This window comes from Megalopta genalis, chromosome 8, assembly GCF_051020955.1.
Source record: "Megalopta genalis isolate 19385.01 chromosome 8, iyMegGena1_principal, whole genome shotgun sequence".
NCBI lineage: Eukaryota > Metazoa > Arthropoda > Insecta > Hymenoptera > Halictidae > Megalopta > Megalopta genalis.
The window spans coordinates 20896976-20922121 of NC_135020.1; the positions used below are offsets into that span (position 1 = coordinate 20896976).

General features: G+C 35.4%; 1 protein-coding gene across 1 annotated transcript; it reads left to right on the plus strand.

Annotated features, from left to right (window-relative positions):
* Positions 1-25105, plus strand: LOC117227333 (uncharacterized). The gene is made up of 4 exons (XM_033482476.2): positions 1-203; positions 5089-5270; positions 19013-19129; positions 23237-25105. The coding sequence occupies exons 1-4, from the start codon at positions 42-44 to the stop codon at positions 23343-23345; spliced, it is 570 nt and encodes a 189-aa protein (XP_033338367.2). The 5' UTR covers positions 1-41; the 3' UTR covers positions 23346-25105.
* The last annotated feature ends 41 nt before the right edge of the window (positions 25106-25146 follow it).

Sequence of the window (25146 nt, forward strand, 5' to 3'; positions counted from 1 at the left end):
CCCGCGCGGTTGACCTAAGCGATTCAGTGGAAGTTAACGGGATGTCGGCCGCGTGTCCGTCGTTCCGCATTCGAGCCATGATCGAACTTATGTATCTACTTTGGGCGGCGGGATCGGCCGAACAGACCAAAGAAACGATCGCCAGGACCAAAAGGCAATTCGACGCCAAGTATCTGGTCTTCCCTGAAGGAAGCAACGTTCAAGTGAGTGAAACTTCTGGGCAAGCATCCCTTCGCTTCGCTAATTACCGCATCAAAAATTTGTTTACAACGTTAACCTTTTCGCCGAGGACTCTTTTAGGTCGAAACTTCCTGCCTTTACAGAGTTAGTTTTCGGATTACTAAAACGATCTACTCCGCGGGGAGAAGTTTTCCTATTTCCAAAATTCATGGGACCGTCGTACGTAATAAACATTTTATTTTGAGGACAGGGTACGGTAAAATTGCCTATCGTTTCTGTAACGTTTTACAGTTGTCTTCTCCGCTCGCGTTGACGTACAAATCGATTAATAGACTTTAAACAAGCACGCGCATTATACAAGAAAGTTTCCGAAGCATCTTAATTGTGCATTATAAGTGCTCCAAAAATCACAAGCGTATAGTCATTTTCACAGATAGAGGAGAATAGGGTAAAACGAGGCATCACACATCAGCTGCGACTGAGTTGTCATCATGTGACAGCAGACCAAACGGTCCTCGCACTGTGTATTTCGTGATTAACAATAGACCCGAGCACGCATTATGTTATAAGTTACAGTGCTTGCAATTGGCGTTCCGTCCATTTTATTCAACTTTCGTTTTAAAAATTAATGACAATTCCATGCTGCGTTTGCCTTATAATTTTTTGTTGTTACACTCCAAAGTTAAATTAAACCTAAATTATATAATTATTTGTGAACGCTGAACCGAAATTACAAATTTTTAGCATTCAACCTGAATTATTTCATTATTAGCTATTTATATTAAGTCCGATAAGAAAATTAATATTCATAGAAAATAGTGAATGAATATGTAAGTACATGAATATGTAGTTCAATGAATATGTAAAACAAAAAGTGACACATAGGGGTTTGAGTAGATATTTCAATAAAAATGAACGAACTTTAAGAGAAGTATACTTATTTTTAGTGGAGAATAATGATTTTGTTAAAACGTGGGTATCGCATTAGGCAACTTTATCATATTTTTAGGAAACTGTGTGGGACGCATGTGTTGCATTAGTGGTGAAAGGGTTATGAAGACATTCTAACCTAAGACAAGTTGCCTTAAGTTAACTACGACTTTTTACCGTGACGTAACAAGACGTTTTACAATCACAATTTTGTTTATGTTTTTAATCAAGTCCGTGAATTTTTTGGCAACTAGAAAACCGAGTTAAAATTGTCATTGATGGGGAAACGAAATTTTTAAAAGGTTACCGTTCTGTTTCCTCGATATTAAGACAAAAGATTAATTTGTGACCCTCCGAGTTAATAAATTATAACCAGAGCTGGGTAAGATACTATTTTAAATCATAAATAGTAAATGTTTTATTTTGCATTTTTGAGTATAAAATATTTTATTTATTGGAAACATTGTTTAAAATAATATTTCAAATAGTGTTCTCATTGAAGTACATTAGAAATATTTGTGCTAATAGTAGTCTTTCAAAAAACCAGTTGTGAAGAGAGATAATCTCCAAACACAATACAAAAATTCAATACAAAATTTCTACACTTCAATAAGTGCAGTTTGATCAATATTCTGAAACATCCGAAAAAGTAGATACATCATTATTGACATTAGATATTATTTCATCATTGTAATAGAAGTATGCAATTACTCACGAAAATATACGGTACGCCATGTAAAAATGAATAACTTTTTAAAAATTCAATAACATGGCTTGAATATTTTTTAGATTTTAGAGAGATTGCTTTACAACGCAATGTCCAAAGAAATTTTTGAAAAAGCTGCAATTGGTTCGAAAGACGGAAAAGAATAACTTGGTCATTTCAATCTAGACCGAAAATTTATATAATACATTTTGTAGACCTCGGTAACTTATGTGCATGTTGAAAAATTCGTCGCCATCGTTTCTTATACATTTTCATAACATTTTTATATCTTCTTGTTATACAAACCGATTGCAACTCCCTCAAAAATCTTTTGTATTCATTGTGTAATAAACCAGTCCTTTTTAACCCCTTAATGCACAATTTAAAAAAAAAAACCGACCAAAAAAAATCAATTTTTTTTATCTAAGAAAATACATATTTGGACCTTAATTTCAATAAATATGTAAAAAAAATGCAAAAATTACTAAAAATTCAATAAAAATAGTGGATAAATAATTATAGTGAATATTGAATCGCATTGCAGATCGAATTTTGTACCCATCGTACTGTTTTTCAATTACCAGTTACTATTTTGAAGGGGAAGGAGGAGACGAAAAAAAAACTGAAAAATATTTAATTTTACCTAAATTTGTAATAATATAATAATAATATTTATTAGCTGAAAAATATATAATAAACTAAAACTATTCAAAATTTTCTTTTGTATGGTAAATTTCAAAACAAGGTGCAGCACATAGCCCAACATTCCTTATTTCAACATTAGAAAACATACCTTTTATACACTAAAAATCCAATTTACTCTCTATAAAAATACACCATAAAACAAAAACGTTTTTATATATTGACACTAATAATATTTGTAAAAAATAAAAAACAATTGTCTTTGAAGAAATTCACTTTGATAACGTCTACTTTACTTCACGACTTGCTCACGAATAATACACTAAATGTTCATAAGTGCCATCCTGAAAGTGCATATTTTATTCCTGAATAAGCAAAAAATAGAAAGAGATCGGAGATAACTGGAGAGTAATAAATAAATTAGTCATAACAAAACTCACAAAAGTGCCAACGCTAATTAGATACGCAATAATGGATATAGATAGATAGAAACAATTACCAGATCAGAGATGCTTATAAGCGTCACCCTAAAAGGCCATATTTTATAATCCCAAATAAACAAACTTTACAGCTTACAATACAGAATTACACGACGAATATCAATAAATTGAATGTTTTCCTTGGTTTTTATTAAGTTATTTTTACTGCCCGGATATATTCGAATCTGAACATTTTAGCGACATAAGTTGCGACGCCGACCGTATATATACGGATCTGCACATTTTGGCCGGTTTTGCACGCCCGTGTTAATACGTTTCTGCGCGTTAAGGGGTTAAACATCGCAGAAAAATTCAAGTCGTTTAGTCCAAATTCGGAGAAGTTATTAATCGTAATAGATGCCCGGGTATATATTTTATCGAGTAACTGTAAACGTGTATAAAATGATGGAGATTGTTTCCAGATTTCTGAAGGGAAAGACCATGAATTAATTTATACCCGTAATATCTTTTAGTAGTATAACAGAAAATCCCCAGTAAGTCGCGAGAAAAACAAATGAGGACGAATGGCGCACGCGCGACCTGTCTCCAAGACGTTCTGCAGGCGGAAGTTCGGGAAACTTGCGCTATAAACGATGGCTTAATAATTTCTAATAGCCCGGCCCGGGCCAAAGCAGCCGGCTCATTCTGCGCAGGGCACTTGTTCGTCATTGAAAACGTTCCCATGCAAAATGTAAGCGTTAAAAGGAGCTCGCGCCGCTGCGACGAACCTCGTTAATTCGGCGATGCTAATTATTTAATGCCCCGGTACATCGAAGCGCCTGCATACAATGCCGAATACCTGTGTTTTCCAATTAGCCGGTGTTCGCGCGTCGGAAATTCGAGAATGCCGGTCGGACGCCGTAAAGTAAATTCGTTAATGGATCGTTGGAACACGGCGAGGGAACGTCGTGATTCTGTCGATTAATTTTGTCCAGCATGTTCATACGTATGCATGTTGCGTGATCGAGTGGCTAAATCGATGATCGATTCTCCATCTTCAAGTATCAAGCGTACAAAGTCGACACGGTTTTCAATCTGTTAACCGAGGATGATGCGATCCGCGACTTTGTTTACGAGTTACTAACGTAAAACAGTGACCGATAACTACTTATGTTTATATTTGGCTCGACTGACCACGTATCTCATACGTGCTAATCATTTCTGCCCCGATTATCGGACCACGTCTCTCACACGTGGCGATTATTTCTGGCCCCATTATGAGACCACATCTCTTATACGTAGCAATCATTTCTGGCCCGATTATCGGACCACGTCTCTCATACGTGCTAATCATTTCTGGGCCGATTATCGGACCACGTCTCTCACACGTGGCAATTATTTCTGACCCCATTATGATACCACATCAGTTATACGTAGCAATCATTTCTAGCCCGATTATCGAACCACGTCTCTCATACGTGGTTGTAGGGGAAAGGCTTAAGCAATAACATTTCATTGAAGCAGTAATAGTTTTTGTTTTTGTCAATATAGGCATCCCACGAACTAGATTGAATAAAAAATGTTGAAAAACGTAAAAATGGTATAATATCGAAAGAAAGCTTACTTATATTATAGTTAATGCCATAACTACATATGTACACTAAATATTTCTGTGAAGTTTCAATTTATTTAATTGATGTTTTTTTAAATATTACGTTCACCAAGGTGCATCTCATAAAGTTCCAAGTACTATTTTAAGATGTATAACACAAGCAGTTCTATGAAAGTAGAAACATACTAATGTCACATCGCGTGAGATCACGTGAATGCGTTGATATAATAGCGTGATGCGATACCGATCTGTTATTAATAGAATTGTAATAAATGAAATAATCAGGCTCGCACCCTTCGAATGTCACATGAATTCACGCGAAATCGCCTGATGTGACATTAGCATGCTTCTACCTTAATTGTCAGACTTGTAAGTTCAATTTTAACTAATTAAATCAGTTAATTTAATGATATCGTGTTCGAAGATGGCGGCTAACTGTAAAACCAGAAAAATGTAACAGATATCTATGCGAAAGATTGTTCTTCTTCTTTCGAGAATCATCGTACGATCGATCCGAGTCGCTGTACATCGCGGTCTAACGTCTGCACAACCTCTTTGAACGGTAATCATTTCTTTTTGAATTGCGTCGCACGGTTCAGCTGGTATACTGCCTGACAATAAGCACATACGCAAAACCCTCGGGATTCTCCACCGTCGGGATCACCGCAGGCCAGGCATGGGAGCTGCCCAGCGAGAGTATGCTATCGCGATATCCTTCGGACGTGTATCATCGTCGAAGCAGAAGAGAACTTTATCGCAAAATGGAGCTGCTGCTGGGAACGTGAGTAACCGATCAATCCGTAGCGGCGGTGGAGTGAGGATTAAAGCGATTGTGGCATTAAGGCGAAGCTTTTATCAAGGAGCAGGGTTCGAGGGAAAGTAGTGGGGGGCCAAGTAGTCGCGAGCGCAGTTCCTTCCTTCCGGAAATCTACTTCCATCCCGAAGCCCCTTGCATCTCGTTTCCTCCCGGTAACCTGGTGATATGAAAAATCGCGGTCGTTCCAGCAATTCATTGGTTCAGCAATTTTTATCGATTTCAACGCTTTGACACGCTGAGTGCCGAAAGTCAACTCCAAACACTCAAGCAAAAATTCAGCAATTCGATGAACGAAACTGAAATTAGGAAGTTAAAATTTACCACAGTGGATGGTAATCCTAAATTTTTAGCATTCTAAACGGTCTGATGAAATTCAGGTTGTTCGAATACATTGAAATAAAAGTGAATTTTGAAAACAACTTAAAAATTAGAATCACTCGCATGCGACCGACGTTACATACATATATACAGGGTGTTACGCCTAACTGAGAACAGTGAAATATCTCGAAATAGATCAAAGCAACGAAAACAATGTTTATACAAAAAGTGTTCAGTATAAAGAGATGTTTTAGGTAGTATGAATAATTTTTTTATTGGCATAATGATGAGTGATATTTCAAGGTCAAGTTGATTTTTTTAAATAAGACCATACATTTTTTTAGTCATATTACGGTAGCTGGTTTCAATACGAATACAATGTTGTATTATTTCTTTCAGATAATCATAAATTAGAAGCAATTAAATTAATTAAGCAATTAAATTGCTTCTTTTTCTTGTGGCACAGTTATTTAGAAGCTTGTAAATGGGTTCATGAGATGTAGGAGACCATTTAACTAACAAAATAAAAATCCTTTAAACATTTGCTCGTTTTTCTCCATTTCGGAGAAAATCCTGGAGTGAAAGGAACAGACGAAATTAATAAAATGAATATAAATAAAAATTAATGAATCAACTAATCCGTAAATACAAAATCACGTATCCTCTATTTTGGATAAAAAATTTCGCATACGAATTTACATTACAATCGCGTAACAGAAAATAAGAAAGATTGCAAGAAAAGATTCGATATTTTTTACGTGTTGTTCAACTCTGCGTTGTCGCACTGGGTCAAAATATCTCACATTTTTTCCGTAAAAGTGATATTGTCACGTCAATTAATTCAATACATGTATTTGGAAGTGAGATGTTGTATTTTTCATCTCCGACTTTGTGAGCGATTTTCAGCCCTCCAATGTGTTGACAACGGCGGATGTCAAAAACATGTGTCGAATATTTACCGCGGATTTCTGTCTCACTTAAATTTTGCATAACCTCGATATGTTCCCCTGCAAGGACAGTTAGTACAAGTAAAAGAGCGCGGCACTACTAATTTTGCCGTGCCAGAGTATCGTCTCGTCGGGGAAGAAAGTCGTCGTCGAGTGATCTTCGAGAAGGTCTCGCGTCATTGTTCTCCCGGCGAAGAGCCACTTGATTTTCGGCGGTGGCCGAAGGGTGGCCGGAGGGTGGCCGGGCTTTCTGCAGCGTAGAACATCGCGCCGATTTCGAATCTTCGCCGTGTGTCGGCGGCGCCGGCTCCTCGACCGGCCACTTGTCCGATTCACGCCGCGAGTAATCGTCGAAAACGAGAATGTGAAGTCTCGGCAGGGTTAAGTGGCCGGCTCTCTCGAAGCCGATCCCGGCCCACCTCTCGAGTGCGCAGAAACGTTGACCTCTCCGAAACGAAAGGCGATCGCGAAACTCGTCTTTCGCCGTTCGAACCATTCTACTCTCTCTTCGCCGGCTTGGAAAAGCTGACAGGCTAAACAAAGCCCGGCCGAGCTTTCACCAAACGTTCCTCGGCGAGGCGGGCCGCGTCCATGAAAAGGGCTGCAGCTTTTCACGGATCGGCGCGAATGTGTGGCCGAATCGAGTTATCGATAAAGCAGCTCCTTTCGACTCCGCTGAATCTCGACGACTTGGAACGATGCGTAAATTATTGACTGCCTTTTACCATGAAAAAAAGCATGGTAATTATCGGGAACGGAGCAGGACAATTCTCATTGATTTTAGTGACTTTGAGACATGTTGTTCGTGCTTCCTTAGTTTACAACTTTTCTTCGTGCATCCTTACCAGAGTCAATTTTGACACCAAGCCACCGTTGTTGATAGAGAGTCAATTTGACGATAATTTAACACTTTGACGGCCGCGGCAAACACCTCGAATGTTTCATAAAATTAAAGTATTTTATTCGGTGAAATAAGAATTGCACAGCAAGTTTCTGTGGCATACGTTACTTTTCCAACATTCTTACGCTTTGCGAACCTTGATAAAATTAAGAAATTATAATTGACTGGCGAAGAAATTAATAGTGTATTAATAGTGTAATTATGATATTCACTGGTTTAATAGTGCAATTATGATATACCTTGTTAAAAATATAAACAGAACAAACTTGGTTAATAATATAATTATGATGCATTCTTCAAAAAGTTACATTAAATAGGTTTTTATAATTCAAATTTTTGCAAAGTCGCGTGTACGTGACTCCGGCCGTCAAAGTGTTAAGAAGGTTTTTGACACTGTGTAAAAAAAGTACCCGCCATTTCTCATTCCGAATTCCCATGTTGCATGTGTTGAAACAATTTTTTGTATTTAAGTAGACATAACTGTGCTGAATAACGCTGAAAATCAGTGTATGTTATAATATGTAGTAAATTATTTATAAAAGGAAAATTATAGAAGATTAGAAATTAAATTATTTTTTTCTGGCGAGACCCTGCGTCCACTAACGGAAGATTAAAAGGTTGTCCTATAATAAGTTTGTGTCGCGTTCAAACAATCGAGATCGATACAGAGAAGATATTCGCGAAAGAAAGTTAGTGAACGACGAGCATTTCATCTTTTACACAGTGAAAAGCCACGAGTGAGATATGTATTTATTTTCAACGTCTTGTGTTGTACGAGTTTCGCAAAGGAAATACAGCAACCGTTGCCGCAAACAATATTTCTGCCATTTACAGAGAAGTCGTTTTATCGCTGCGTACGTGCAAAACATGATTCAATCGACTTCGCAAAGGAAATTTTGATCTTGAAGAATAACCATGTTTTGGACGTTCATCCGAACTAGACGAGGACACGATTCGTAATCTAGTGAATGGAACACAAAATTTATTGGTTCACTTAGAACATTCAAAAATCATCTGTTCACAGATATTTGACAAATACGGGTGCAGTGAACGACAGAAACTCATGTAACAACATGATCTAAGAGATTACTAAAAACATTTTATATAAAAATTGCATGATATCAGAGGGTCGCATGATACAATAGTTCTATCGCTGTTTGCTACTCTTCTTTTTCATCGAGGTATGAAGATTACCTTGAGATTTTAAATCTTTTATAGTATTTTGCGTCTTGTATACGACCCAAACCGTTTATTGGACTTATACTTATTGGAGTGAACTTAATAAATTTATATATATATAATATAATATATTATTATATATATATATATTATATAAATAATATAATATAATATATAATATAGTATATATATATATATATATATATATACTATATTATATATTATATTATATTATATATGTTATATTATATTATTATATTATTATATTATTATATATATATATACTATACTTTCAAGTAATACTTTCTTTCGTATTTTCATATTAATTATTTTATCCTTTCATACAATATGCTAATTACAGTATACTATAGTGGTTTCGAAAGATATGCAAGTGTTTTTTTAGACTGGACTATGTGCAAAATATGTTATGCATCCAATTTAAACAACTGAATGTTATATCTTGTTACTGTGAATTTAGCGTGAATTTCAATTAATTCTCTGCATTATTTACGTCGATACATTAACATTGAAATGAAAACAATACGATAATAAATTTAACATTACATCTTGTGTAATGTTGTGTGTACAATAAAACTGAGAAAAATTCAGCACCTAAATTTAGTAGCCACCATCATTTACCATCAAAAAGTGGAAATGGCTTGTGAGGATTGATAATTTATTTCGGCAGCTATTAATTTCACAGACAATATTTAAATGCACTTAATTCGTTGCAACTTTGTGCGTTTTGATGCCGAATCTTCTCTTTTCTATTAATTTCTACTTTAAATATCGTTTCATTATTCTCCAGTGTTCGTTGGCAAAAAATATAACTTTTTTAATTAACCCCTTTCCATATCATTAAGAATCTCTACAATTATGACTAGAACTTCTCGATTGCAACAATTTGCTAAAAGAAAAAGAAAATTCATATTTATCGGTTCCCTGCAGCTACTTAAGTAAGTTAAAATATTGGTGAACTTAATTACAACTTTAAAATCGCATTGGAAAATTTTAAAATTGCCAGAGCTGCTAGAAAATTCGTTGCAAGGAATTCTGCTTTGGACTTCCATATTTGGAAAGAGATGATAATTAAGCACGGGAATGAATAAAACTGTTTGCTTACCTTTATGAAGATCGCAAAATGTTCTTTCATCTACATAAGGATGCAAGGGCCGCTGCAAACAATTTGTTTTACAATGTTTAATTATATATACCGTAATACAGTAAATTCTCTCCAATTGTTCCTCAGTTTGTAAAATAATAATTAATAAAGATAATAATATTAATAATAATTAACCAATTATGAACTTGTGCATTATATTTTATTCACAATATGTCCAAATAATTACAATACATAATTATAATTATCTCGATACAAGTATGTCCGAAGCTTATCAAACGATCTTAATTTTATCGAGTCTCTGATTCATATTCGTTCATACTTTCGGCATTATATTTAACTATGTTCCAACTATATCGTAAGACTATATTCGTTACTACTGTAAACTTACATGTATACGTCATATGCAGATATATAAATAAAAAAAAATGACTTTGTAAATTCAAAACAGTTGCGTAACTTGGTTTATTACGGTCCAATACGTACAATTGGTAAGTGTTACTTTGTTTGTTACAGTTATGAACGAAATAATTGAAACTATCGGAAATCGTTAAGAATTTTAAAGTCATTTTTTACTTCAACGAAATGACCACGTTCAAAATTCTCTAGGAAACCGTAAATGCGACTTCCATATATTATAATAATCAGTGAATTATTTAGGTAACAGATTCAATTTCTTATTGTATAGCTCATAACTTGAGTATTGGTGCCTAACTTCTTTGATATGTGTTGGCATGAGTCGTCGCTTATCGCATATGATTCAGTATTCTTTACTGTAATTGGAGAATCCACAAGTAGCTGTCGCTTCTTGCGGTTTGCTTAGTTCTATGAGCTGATTACTGATTTTAGTACCACTGACGACAAAAAATCTATCACTATGCGACGTACGGGCCACACACTTTAAGGGTTAACAAGGATCATGCTTTGTGAATCCGCCTTTACCCGAGAACATTAGACAACGCGAGGAACAGATCCAGGGCCGTTCTCAAGTATTGACAAAGGAAAGAGACTTCCGTGAATGCCCGAAGGGGGCTGCATTACTCGAATGCATTACTCGAATGGAGGCATTATCGATCGATTAAAACAACCATTCTGCGAGCGTGCAAGCCTGGCGTACGCTGCAACGCGACGCGACGTGTGCGCGCGCGAACGTTGCATACCGCTTACATAAATATCGTCGATTACCCCGATACCGCTCCAACCATTTGACAAAACTCAATTTTCTATCGATGCGCTTTCCCGTATTTACTTTCGACGTCGTTGGAAATGAATCTTAATGCGCTTTCGGCGCTTCGTGTCGTTCAAATTGCACGCGTTACGGTCCCTGTTAAATATCCTATTTTCTCTCTGTCGCGACCTGTTTTCCCCATTGTCTACATTTGCTTTTAGCCAAACGCGCAGTGGTCTACAAATCCGTTTCTCCTGGAGAAAATTGATTTTTTCAAGTTTTGCATTTTGAACATTTTGTATACGGATCGATCACTCTGTTCAAATCTTAACAATTTTAGATGATCATGTGCACAGAGACATCACTGTGAAAACAAAATTCAAAAGATTAAAGTGAGACCATTATTCTGAGAACTCATTATAAAACGTGACGTAACAGGTTTGAATGAATGTTTTGTTTACGCTATTAACAAGCACAATTTTATTATTTGATTAATTCCTACGAATTATTATTAATTCGTCTACAAACGCCGCGATATTTATAATTCCATTTTTACCCGCTTTAGATAGTGATGTGCTTTAGTAAAATGACTGGTGCACATTGCCTCATAAAAGTGAGCATCGAATTCATTAAAATTTTGCAAAGTTTTTTTTATAAAACTCATTCCAATAATATAAGTTATTCGAGCATTTCTCATAAAATAGTCTCTGAGGTTTATTTATAACCGGTAATTTTTTTTTTTTTCGATCGTGTTAGGTTCATTGTTAAAACCTTGAAATAACGCTAGAATCATTTCGGCCATAAAAGAAAACGATTTTCTAAATCGCAATGCGACGATCGGTTTCGATTTTGTTTGTGCAGGCAGTCGCTTTTATCGTTTAGAAAAGCTACGTCTCGAGAACAACGTGAGAAGGAATTGTGGGCGGTGAGAGGAAAAGTCGTATAACTGTGAGCCCACGCTTCGCGACGATAATGCTTGAAACGCAGTTACGTCTCCGTGTTAATAGTCCTCCATTGTCCTGTGTACGGCTTCTTAACTAGATGCAAGAGCACTTGCAAGCTGCTCCAACTTTTGACCGGGCATCCACGAGACGGAACATCGACTACTTCCATTTTAATGATAGAGTTTACGGTCCGGGATACGTGACGCTTACGCAAGACATGCCACGGCTAAGGATTTCTGCGGATTATAGATCAGGATCGTGGTAATTTTCAAGGATGGGTCGACGTCAAGGGAAGTAGACGTGGCACTGATAGGATCGTCGGAGAAGTTTCTAGACACTGCAAGACAATCTTGGTAGAATAGGGCAGACTCACGCACAAGTTCGCTTAGGAGGGTATTCCTATTCGGAGCCGTCGCTTTTAGACGATTTATGGGATCAAAAAATGCTTGGGTTATTGTGGTTCGTGGATTCCGAAGTTTTATGCTGAAGTTTCATTCTTGTTTCAAAATGCTTTTGTGAAATTATTATTACTAAATGTTTTTCTACGGTATTAAGATTAAATGGTGATCTAGATTATTGTATATCTGCAGAGAGGTATAATGAGACATACATATTATACCAATAATTACATACATATTATAATTATATACTCATTCATAGTATCCAAAATTTTTAAAAAATATATATAAAATATAAATATGTAATATGTTATATAATAATAAATATAATAAATAATATAATGTAATATATTTATTATATTATGTATTATATATATATATATATATATATATATATATATATATATATATAAATATATATGAATGTTGCACGTATGAATAAACAAAAATGAAATTTTTAACGAAATGCAAATTTGTAATTTTTACTAGCGATAAGGAAGCTATTGTAAATATTGATAAAAATATATGTATGTTCATGCGTGCAAGATTTACAAATCGTCTGATTCATTATTGTGTACAGTTTTATTTTGCTTCTACTGCAAAGAGTCTTTCAAGCGACGAAACTCATTTCTTCCTTATTGTGCCATTTGCAAATGGATTTATGAAAATAATATAAGACTGGAGTATATGACTTCAAAGAAACTAAAAGCAGAAATAAAAATGTAGCTATTTCTTCTGCTTGCAATGAAATGAAACAAGTCGATTAGCATGTTACAGGGTGATCTCGGATTAACGGTATTTCTTCTGTTGTACTCAACGGAAAATTCAGAAAAAAATTCAGGAATCTTCTACCTCACGGAGCACAAAGCTCAGGGTTTTCTTCAGATCTTTCATACGCAATATCGACTTTTCAAAATTTCCGAAAACTTGAAAATGCTGATTTCGAAACGAGGCGGTCGAGGCATCACATTCACATTTTTACCCTAATAATGTAATTCTTCCATTTTTATTGTTTTGAGCCCAACGAATTTATTATCGCGATTTTTCTCTGATAAATATACAAATCCTATATTCCACAACTCAATGAATGTACCTACTTTGAATCAACAAATCATCTGAGATTGTGACGTACCGCGTTCTCCCTTACAGCCACATGTGTTTGCAACCAATTCTTATGATGTTGAAATAAACCCACAACTCGGGATAATAGCGTAACAATAACAATAGTAATATCTTTCTTTGAATGTTATCATCAAGATATCAGCGTTTAACGAAGAGACTTGATACACGTGGTATAATGTTTCCTTTGCATCGAACACTCCATCGTTTAGGTCAGTTTTGCTTCCTAGACAAACGTTTGGCTGGTTGCATGGAGCAACTTGACAAGCGGACCGAATAAAGGACAGGTGTCTCTTTTCGAGAAGTAAAGGAAAAGGTTATCGACCGCGAGGAGGAGCGAGATGAAGTAAGTAGAATGGCTGAGGGTAACCAGACGGAGTCGGGGGTTAAACCGTGTAATGCCCGAAAAGGAACCCAGAAGCAGGAGGGAAAAGAGAGCACGAGGAGGTAAACAGCAAAGACAGGAACCATCAGCTGACGTAGGCAGACAAAGACCGGCGCAGAGTGAGAAAGGAAACGTATACAGAAACAAGAGTGTCGGGGTTTCGGCGAGAACAGACTCCAGAAGAGGAAAAGATGAAAGGAACGGGTACAGTTGAAAGCCGTATTATAATCAGCCGGTTAGCGATTCAACTTTATGAATTCTACATTTATTATGCAGAACGAAGCGCAGAATTAACGCTGTAATGATCAAACCCGAAAAGTAATTGGTTCGCCTTCGTTTTCGATTACAGATATTATTAATGGACTTTCGGGAAAATATATTCACAGAATTCGCGAAGTGTAATTAACATATATTTGATGTAATTACAATGGAAACAATAAATAGTATAAACATGATACATTGAATAACGGTGAACGAAAACAATGTACGAATAACAATTTGCAAACGTTGGTACGATACATCGATTACATAACAACGTAATTCAATCCAATAACGTTTTAACTAGACTGCGAATCTTTATGCAAAATAAAAATTGTTTGCAACTATTGCAAGTAACGGGAACTACTTCGGAATGTGTTTCTTTCTGTAACGATTTTAGTGGAACGAAAATAATATATTCACACTTTCCTATTTTTTAAAGATTTTTTACTGATTTCTTGTATTTAAACTTACCTAAATGTCTAAATAAAATTTAAATAAAGTTTATTCAGCTATACATATATACATTGTTTAATTTTTACACATATTCCGGATGATATTTTTAAGTTACAGAATTAAAACATTTATTAGCCTACCTTTAGCTATGTTTGAACTCCAGCATTTTTTTAAAGGAGATGCGTAGTTGCCAAAAGAAATTTTTTAAACCAACACCTTTTTATCGCCAGTATTAGTGTCCTAACAACAAACATCATAAATATGTAAAAAAAATAATCATTTTCAATATATTTATTCACAAATTGACATTCCAAAAAAGAATGAACGGTAAGGGGGACTCTCTTATCTAAAGGTTTATTTTTGTAATGTCTTTATACGAAAACATTCTATTATCTTAAAACTCCAGTCAAGTTTTCTAGTATGTGATTATATGTATCTAAATAATATTATGTCCGCCGGAAAGTTCTATATGTTTGTAAAGTGAAAGAAAATAATACATTTTTCATGCATTCAATAATATTTATTGTAGAATATAAGCCATCGTTACTTATGACCACTTACCAGCGTGATGGAAATTTGTAAATACAGAGCCGAAGGTTTAACGACCGGAGAATCCGCAAGTGCGTTAGGATTTCGGAGCGACCTCCGGAATCATAACAGCTGATCGGTGCTCGCGGACTCCCGTGCGTTAACCCCATGCAGCGAACGTGCGCGCGCGCGTGTGTGCATCGCGATGTTTGAGTCGCGACAACGCACAGTGGACGAAACAGTTGATTTAGGTAAACAAAAAAATGTTACTATCCAAAAAGATCATAAAGTCGATAATTATACGCGAGAAAACCTTTTCACGTCGTAAACATTTTTATTTCGTTTTATTTTTATATTAATTAATTAATTTATTTTTTTGTATTCAGAGTAAATAATATAGTCGGAACTTTGAGTACACTCAGATTTTGAGTCATATAATCCATTCAAGCAAACATCTTGTTTTGTTTATTCCTCTGTTGACGCCAAATGTTAAATAATATCTTCGGCTAGTGTTACAAGTGTTATGTAATTCTCACTGAAAATTAAATTACAAAGTTTTATGGAAAAGTAAACAGAAGTTAGAGGATATCGAGTGAAAGAATTGTAACGGACAAGTGGATATTGTTGCCGCCATTAAGTATTTGCATTTTGACAAATGGACCGTTTATTTTAAAAATGGTGCGAGTCCATTTTCTGTTGTTTCAAGAAAACCAAAGGTTAGCATATTTGTCAATTAAAAAATATAGGTTAATTACGTCAAGTCTGGCAATGTTTCTACTAATTTATCAATATATAATTTGATTACATAAATTTCTTTTAAGCGAATTTAACTAAAATAATGTATATTTAAGGGCTGCAAATGGACTTACGCCACTTTCAAAATAAACGGTTCAAATATAAGTGAAAAATAGTAAATATACCTTGCGCATCATTGAGATAGAATTACCATAATAACCATTGAGATAGAAGAATGGTATCTTTCTGTAAATATTTACCAAAATGTGATCTAAAATATAGCATGCATATAGAATATAAAAATTAAATTATGTATATAGACTATAAATTTCATTAAATTAGTATGCTATATTTTCTTACTGCACGTATCTATCGCATTGACGAACGCGAGCGAAAAGTCCTTTTCGCGATAATCCAAAGATGATAGATGTCATCTATAAACGCGTTTCCTTCTCGGCCGGCTCTAAACACGATTTCAAGATTGCGTCGTAGATTTCCGGAGCCCGCGATGAAACACGGCAACTGCATTATTCCGATCCTAATAGCAAAGCATAGTACTCTATAATTGCCAGTGTTTGCTTCGGAGGTAAGCGGCGAGGGTTGGGCGGGGTTAGCTGGAAAGGGCGGAGAGGATCCCTGTAAACCTTCGCCGGTTTACACCGAACCGCTTCGTACTCACCGGTATCAACGCTCGACGGTATTATCGCGAACTTAATGAATAGACCACCGCCTCACGGACAGCCTGACGAAGATAACGAGCGCGATAGTGATAAACGATCGCAGTCGGTCTTGTGGGTAACACCGCCCGTTACCGTGACACGCCGATTTTGATGAAACCGCTCCGGCCCTACACTTTAGAAAATTGCTCAACCTACAGTGACTCTCGCTCATTTTCGGACACTTTTCAAAACGCGATAACTTTTTTAGAACTGGACTAAACGACTTGAATTTTTTTTAGATGATAGAGCGACCAGTCTACTGGACCATAACTGGAATGCTTTTTTTAAACTTCTCTGTTGCTTACAATGACAAAAGAAGAGAAACTCTTGTTTTTTAACTTTTTTGTCTGAGCCTATAACGAAAATTTAAAAAATGTGTCTTGTAGATCTCGATTAGATACATGCATGTTAAAAATTTCACCGAAACAGGGTGATCTTCGTATGAGCTGTGAACAATTAAAGATCGCAAAAATTGCAGTTTTGTTCCAATTTTTGACATTTTCGACGAATACGTGTGAGAAATTTGGAGTTTTTGCAATCTCTTAACGCTCGTAACTTGTCTTTGCGTTAACCGATTTCGATGAAATTTTCAGCATGTATATAACATACCGAGATCTACAAAATGTATTTTTTAAATTTTCGTTATAGGCTCAGATAAAATAGTTAAAAACGGGTATCTTTTATTTTATTTTGTCATTCTAAGTAATAGCACAATTGTAACAAAGTAGTTCAGTCATTGTCTAGTATACTAGTCCCTCTATCATCTAAAAACAATTGAAATAGTTTATTCTAGTTTTAAAAAAAAGTTATTGCGTTTTACAAAGTGTCTGGATATTAATATGAGTCACTTTAATTAAGGTGAAATTACCTATTATGAAACACCGCCCCACTTGAAACAGTAACACCAACAATGCACTAAGAAGCAGAGCATATGAAAGCGGATGTAAAAATTCTGCTGATATTTTTGAATATTATTCTTTACAAATTTGAAATCAGTCAAAGCTAGCTTAATACGTTCAGTGACGCGCGAGTCACGTATGGGTGACATTAAATTTTAACTAGGTTTTTGAAATTCATTTTTATTGTAATATATTGAACAAATTGGATGTTACTAGGATTTGTAGAATACAAAATAGCTGAACCAATATTTTCTATGGTAAATTTTCACTTTCTAGTTTCGGTGTCATTAATTAAATGACTTTGATATTATGTGAATTTTTTGAATTAATATTCGGCACTTAATATGTTAAATTGCGCAGAGTGTTTTCGTTGTTAACATTTCTTCTTCATTAATATTTTTATTATCGCATAAATACAGAAAGAATACAGGAGTCCCCAAGAACTTGCATACAACATTTTCTTAATTCTATGGTCGTGGTTTTGGTGGTGGAGGTGGAAAAAGAAAGTGGGAAGAGTTTTCAAGAGAGAATTTGGATAGGTGGGATGGGTGGTGATGGGAAACGGTGAAAATGATGGAGACGCTGACTTACAAAGAACTATTTAGAAGCTATGGCGCTGGAAGATCCGTGGGAACAGATTTTGTGCTCGGGTTACGTCTCAATCCCAGAGCGTTCGAAACTCTGGATAATTTATGTGTTCTACTCTCAAACCATTTTATGAGCCCGGTTCTGGTGTAGAATCCTAAGTGACCTTAAATCTTAAGCTGGCGAAAAGTCTCTTTAATACGTTCGTTTAAACGATACAAGAAACGAACAATAAGTATAACTACTAAAACTTTATTTGTAAAATATATGTCAAAGAGGAATATTACTGTTGCATTTATAAATAATAAATTTATTTATAATAAAGTATAAATCAATTACCAGTGGTGGATTTTTTAAATGTTTTTCAAATGATTTTCAAATGTTTTATATTCTAATTACTAGACTGCGAATTTTGGACTGGAAGCAAGAGACAGATTAACGGAATAATATCGATAATCGAATTTAACCAAATAATTAGAGAAAGATTTTATTTCTGAGTTACTCTTGTTTCATAAAATGTATGTATAAGGTTTCTATTTTGCATAATGTTCCGCAATCTATATTATTGTAGAAATTCCTCTTCGATTTAATCGCTTTATCGCTTTATAAATATGCTTGCTATTATAACTACTAATTCATTTCGCACTTATTATCGTTAAAAAAAAATCATGCTTATAAGCGGACTGTGAATTTTATGTGTTTCTCGCAAAAGTTTTTAAAAATGAGTATCGTCCGAAGAATTCATAAATAATAATATATTAATATCCGCTTATTAAAATTAGTTAAAAACGAAATAACTATCTATTTATATATTCTACTTCCTCGAATGAACGCACAAGATTTTTATGCTGCATAAAGATTCGCAACCTTGTGCTTGCCAACCAATGTACTTTAAGGTATACCAGGATAAACGATGAATTATTCAGTCTTAAACAATAGATCGCAATGCCTTTCTTTTCTTCCTCAAAACTACTTTAATCAATCGAATGATTTCTAGTTGTATTGTAGATACTCGCGCCCCTCTGATCAATATATTATTTTGCACAGCCAAGGCAGAGATGGAAAGGCTTGCGTTCTCAGGACAATCTGCAGGATCGCTAGGTGGAATCGAACGAGAACGGACAAAGGGACCTTCTTGGAGGAGATTATGCGTGTCGTGTTCTCGTAAGTATCTTACGGCTGACTGATTACTTTTCCCAGTTTGAGAAGCGATCCGGACGTAAGAGGGTCTAACAATAAGTCTGACCCGGCAAAGAAATCGTCTTCTTAGTCAGGTTCATTCGATTATTATTTGAATCGGCCAGATCGTCTGGAAAATTCATGCTGTTTCTGTGCAGCACCTTTATTATCCTTTCTCTCGACAGAACGTTTCAGATGATAGACGTCGGTACACATTTTTTTATTGGCCATTTTTTGTTACTTTTCTCGTATATTTCAGTGTTAAAAATGTACACCCATCTGCGAGATATGGACAAAAATAGAACTTTGACTTTTGCATTTTAAAGTGGAACAATCAAGTTATACCATCGTACAATTGCTCAATAATTATTCAATTATTCAAGTATCAATTATTCGATTATTCAAGTATCAATTATTCGATTATTCGATTATTCGATTAGTCGATTATTCGATTATTCGATTATTCGATTATTCGATTATTCGATTATTCGATTATTCGATTATTCGATTATTCGATTATTCGATTATTCGATTATTCGATTATTCGATTATTCGATTATTCGATTATTCGATTATTCGATTATTCGATTATTCGATTATTCGATTATTCGATTATTCGATTATTCGATTATTCGATTATTCGATTATTCGATTATTCGATTATTCGATTATTCGATTATTCGATTATTTTATTATTCGATTATTCGATTATTCGATTATTCGATTATTCGATTATTCGATTATTCGATTATTCGATTATTCAATACAACAATTCAATTATTCAAATTTCCTACTTGTTTAATTATTCTCATCTAAACCCTTCATATTACATAAATGACAAAAAATGTAAACTATGATAATAGTGGAGATTTATTTATTGTATAAAAGATATAAGTATGTACACGATATATAAATATTATATATTTTAAATAGATATGCTTACAATATTCTTCTAAGAACAACTATTTCCCAAAGTTTTATTAGAATTGGCGTGTATCGCTTGGATATGTTCTCTTGTAATCTCGCTTAAGGTTTTAATTCGCTTCTTTCGGAAAAGGAAGACAAATGAAAGAGCAAGAGAAAATATGAACCTCGATCGAAATCACGTAAGTTTCGCTATCAAAAATCGTTATCGAAGTTCGCGATAGTTATGGCTCGTACACACCGAAACGCCGTATGCTTTTCGAACTACTAAATACTTATCGGAGCTCTCGATCGCATGAACGATGACTGGCAGCATGATTTGTCGAAGGAAAATTGAAGAGAAAACGATGTCACGAACGGAAGGCGCTGATTAATCAAACGTCCCGCGTGCACGTGGAAACCCGATCGAACTGGAACAGTCGTTGAATGTCTAATCGATTATTAGCAAAGAGATTGATCAAGGCGAACGTCAAGCAGGCCGAAAATTGAATAGAGAAATGATGAATAAGGAATTCTATGCTCCGCACACGAAAATGCTTCCTGAACTTTGACAATCCTTTGTGGCAACATCATTTTTATTCGAAAACTGTGATATACTTGTGATGAACTGTGATATGCTACTCTTACAAGTTCAATCGAACAGAGGTAAAAGGTTCTTTCAATGATAACATTTCCGATAGTTTTTATACGAGATAAAGAATTAGATGCGATACTGGATCGTCTAAGTATCGAACACATAAAATTAACACGTAAATACTTGATGACATAGAAATTACTCAACAAATGCAATCACTGCAATGTCGAATTCAAGTTGCACATACGGCGCAATTATAGTAATATACCTACCAAAAATACCTATTTTATAAAATGTTGATATATTATAGCAATATAATTATCAAAAATAACTATTTATCAATGATCTTAGACTAGCATTACTGAAAATACCTTAGAAAATATATTACCTGCAAAAGTAAATCTATATTTATATCCTGTCTCGAGTTCCTTAAATAATGCCAAGTAAATTGAAAAATAGCATAAACTTTTACATTTTACTTTAAAATATCAATTAAGAAATAAATGATTCTTTAGAACTTTTATCAATCAAATAGAAGATAACTGTAAAAATTGAACTTTTCTAACAGAATTGAAGCGTTAATGTAAAAGTTAACTTAAAACAGAGAAAGAAATAATTCAGAAGCTAAAAGTTTACTAAGTAACTTATACTTATGAAAGTTTACAGTTAATTTACAGTTAAATCCAAGAGACCTGCAATTCTTTAAATAATAATTCAAACAGTGGACCTACCAAATATATAAAATCCGCAGTCCACTAATAACCTATGATATTGATACGACTATAAACTAACAAAAAAAAATCAAATTCCGTCTCCAGATATAGTCAAAAAACTAATTTTATTTTAATTAAAACACACGATTACGGAACTAAAATTCGTTTGCCGTTCCATTGTATTCATAAAAAATGAACCATGTAATTTAAAGAAACTTCTACTAAATAACTGTATTATGAACCTCTGTACCAACTTAATCCCAGCTGAATCGGTCCACCGGCTCCCGAGAAATATAGATTACAGTTTACGCAAAGGTCATTTCGCGAAAAACGCGTTGAAAGTTTTAAGCCCTGCTGTAGGCATCGCTGCTGTGCGTGTCTATCACAGACCGCAACTTTGTTAATTTCCCGAATTACCAAGTGAAAGTTAAAGAGAATGTCGTTTAAAGTTAGTACAATTGAATGGAAACATTTTTGGAAAATCAGTGGAAAGCTTTCTCTCTGTTTAATCGCTTCGCTTCGTGCAATTATTCAAGGTTACTTCTTAATCGCGTGCATTCGATAGTTACGAAATAAATCAATTATGACATTGTGTAATATTTCTTACGGCATGTTACAAAGAGCTTCAACAATTCCCCAATTGTTACAAGCTCGTCGTGTTTACGGTATCTGTTGGAGCAGGATGATCAAAATGCATAAAAAGTTGACAGAATTATTATTAAACGATCGATATTTATGCAAAATAATAATTTCCCGCGCTAACTGCAAAATATAGGAACTACGTAGACATCGATTTCGTTCTTTAAACATTATAGTCAGATGAAAATAACGTGTAGATCGATAAAATGTAATTCGAGCATCTCGAAATGTCAATGACTATGTATGGAAAGTGACGAAGAGTTTCACGAGTGTTTTATATTACAACAAAATTGCCGCAAATTATCCTCACACTTTATCGGTTAACACGTTAAATGCGATTCATCGAAGAACACGATCAAGTATAAAGCAAGCCGGCATTGAAGTCCCAGCTGGCAACGCGTCCGAGCTCGTGCCTAAGAATCGTAGGAACGAGGATGAAATCCGTTGGAAAAAGGGAGGAGGTAGAGGATCGTCTCGGCGGATACAGCTGTCATCAAAGTGTCGTCTTGTCCTTGTAACTCCGAGTCATTCCCAAGATTCTTTAGCGGCTGGCGGCGTGGCAGGCAGGCAGCGCGGCAAGGCGTTCACGTTACACTTTCCCGATAACCCGTTGAATTTATTCATGACATCCGGCGTGACGCTTAGCGCTCCCCTTTTCCAGCGGATCCACGGGGGAAGTTCGCAGACCGCGTCCGAGCGGCTCGCGGAATTTCCTTCGACAAGTTCCCGGTCCGCTTTTAATAACCGTTCGGAAAGTTTCGAGCGTGAAGAACCGTGACACGCGGGTGAAAAGCGCGGGCGGAGCGGGGGTTGGCGGATGTCGGCGAATTGCAAAGGAAGAAGAGGGGCCATTGTTCGACGGCGGGAGCAAGTTCGAACACGACTTGCCCTTCGATAATTAATAACCGCGCCGGTGAGACGCGGGCACCGCGTTCAGGCCGGCTGAATATTTTTAGCTACTTTATGGCGCGGAAGAAAAAAACTTGGGTCAGGGGAGAATTTACGAGAACCGCGGACCCCACGGAGATTCAGTTGCTCCTCTATCTCGTCCCGTTTCGCGCAGCGAACTTTCTTCCTGGCAAACTTCGTCAATGGGGTATCTCTTCTGGCGATTAAATCTCCTCTTTTCACTTTACTTAGCAAAGCATTCCCTACCTCCGACCCGTCTCGTAATCACGTGCTACTTCACGATATCTTTTCTTCTCTTCCCTTCGGATTACTCGACGATTTCTCATGTTTTAGATTGCCCGGCGAGCTGCGGGACGCAGACACCGTGACCGAGTACGAGCTGGCGTACTACCGGCAAGAGAATTGCGACGTAATGGAAGACAGGTGTCCGGGCGGCTTCTGAACCGACAGAATCGTTCTTCTTAATTCTAGGGATGAACGGGAGGAGGCATGCGAGAGGATACCTCGAAAGTACTCCGGTTACGTTCGATTAGGACGACCGCGTCGCGTCGTGTTGCTTCGACGATGGTGCTCTATCTACTTGTTGTTTGATTAAAATGCTGCTTCTGTTTGGAAATGTAAATAATAGACGGGTCTATCGTTTTTTTCGGTTTTCTCTTCGCGAAGTTAACGGGCAAGAATTCACTACTGCATGAGCAATAGCTTCAACGTGAACGAAGTTGTCCCGTCGATTCGCTTTCTTTTGTTAGAGTAAACGATTTTGATCGGCTTTGTATCAAATCGCCGACAATTATTTCATCAACATCGAGCGGCATTGATTTCGTCGACAATATCAATTGACCGTCATGGTCAGTTGCAATTTAAAATATTAAACAAATTGACAGTATTTGAAAATGTCAATGTATTACTTTTAATCAATTAAGGTTATTACGAACAGAAAGAACATGCTATTTAGTCTCTGCTTCTTGCAGTTGATGTAGACAATTTGTATTTTGTACAAATATCTGTACTCTAATCGTCATAGTGAATAAAATGGTATATGGTACCAGGGAATCTATGTATATCTTTAGAGTATCGTGGTAGTTTGAGAATATATCAACATGATCACTTATCTATTATATAACTCTTAGTTTGCCCACATCTTGAACATTATTCCATCGTATGGAACCTTTGTTATAATTACTCGTCTATCGTGATTGAACGTCTACGACCTAAATTTCTTCATTCTGTGTCACATACAGTGGAATTTAGAGTGGATTTTAATGAAAATAAGACATGTAATTTAGTTATTAACTTACATTATTAATGCGAAAATTGTTTAAAATGCTGAATATTCAATGACGATTTTCATGTCAACGAAGCCTCACTTGAAAAAATTTAGTTCTTTATTTTCTATTTGATCTTTCATGTAGAATCCCCCCCCCCCTCTATTGTAGCACCCATGGTGGGACACTCTGGACATCGCATATGTCTAGCTTGATCAATTAATTTAGTCTATTAGCTAGCACTTGTATCATAACCGGATAGTGTCGGTACCAGTTATATATCAATATATAATATACGTTACAGCAAATCATGTTTCCAAATCATTGAGTTGATAATTGAGCTTTAGGTGTAGCTATTAGTATTTCGAATTCAATATTTCGAAAGTACCGAAAGTTCTGAAATGTAGAATATCGATGAGGGAAAAGTTGAATCGAATTTCATCTTTGACGAAAATAATAGAGAAAGTATTTATTGTCAAATATGCAATAAAAATGGAGAATGCGATCGAAAATTACGATTAGTGGGATTCATGTGTCACAACACTGCTTAAGTGAAATGTGCACCGATAGTGTGATATGGAACAATTATTTTCGGCTTGCGAATTAATTTTCATTGACAAATGCCACCAATCAATGCCATAAAATATAGAAAAAAACGCTTATAATATACTGTAATTAGAAGCATAATGTACATCGAAATAACTGTAAAACGTTTCTTCATACTTAATATTAGACTTAACACTTAATATAGCATATAGTTAACATCGTGCATATTTTATATATCTTCATGCATATTTTTCATAAATGTCACAAGCATTTTGCATATTTATCGCGCATAAGCATCCGCAGTCTAAATATAACATAACGTCCCAGTTTTTATTCCATTATCAAATATTCTATCATTTATTTCAACGTATTGAACATTAAATAATTTTTCGGCGCTCTTTATTCTTTCGTTTCGAATGTATTATTTAACAC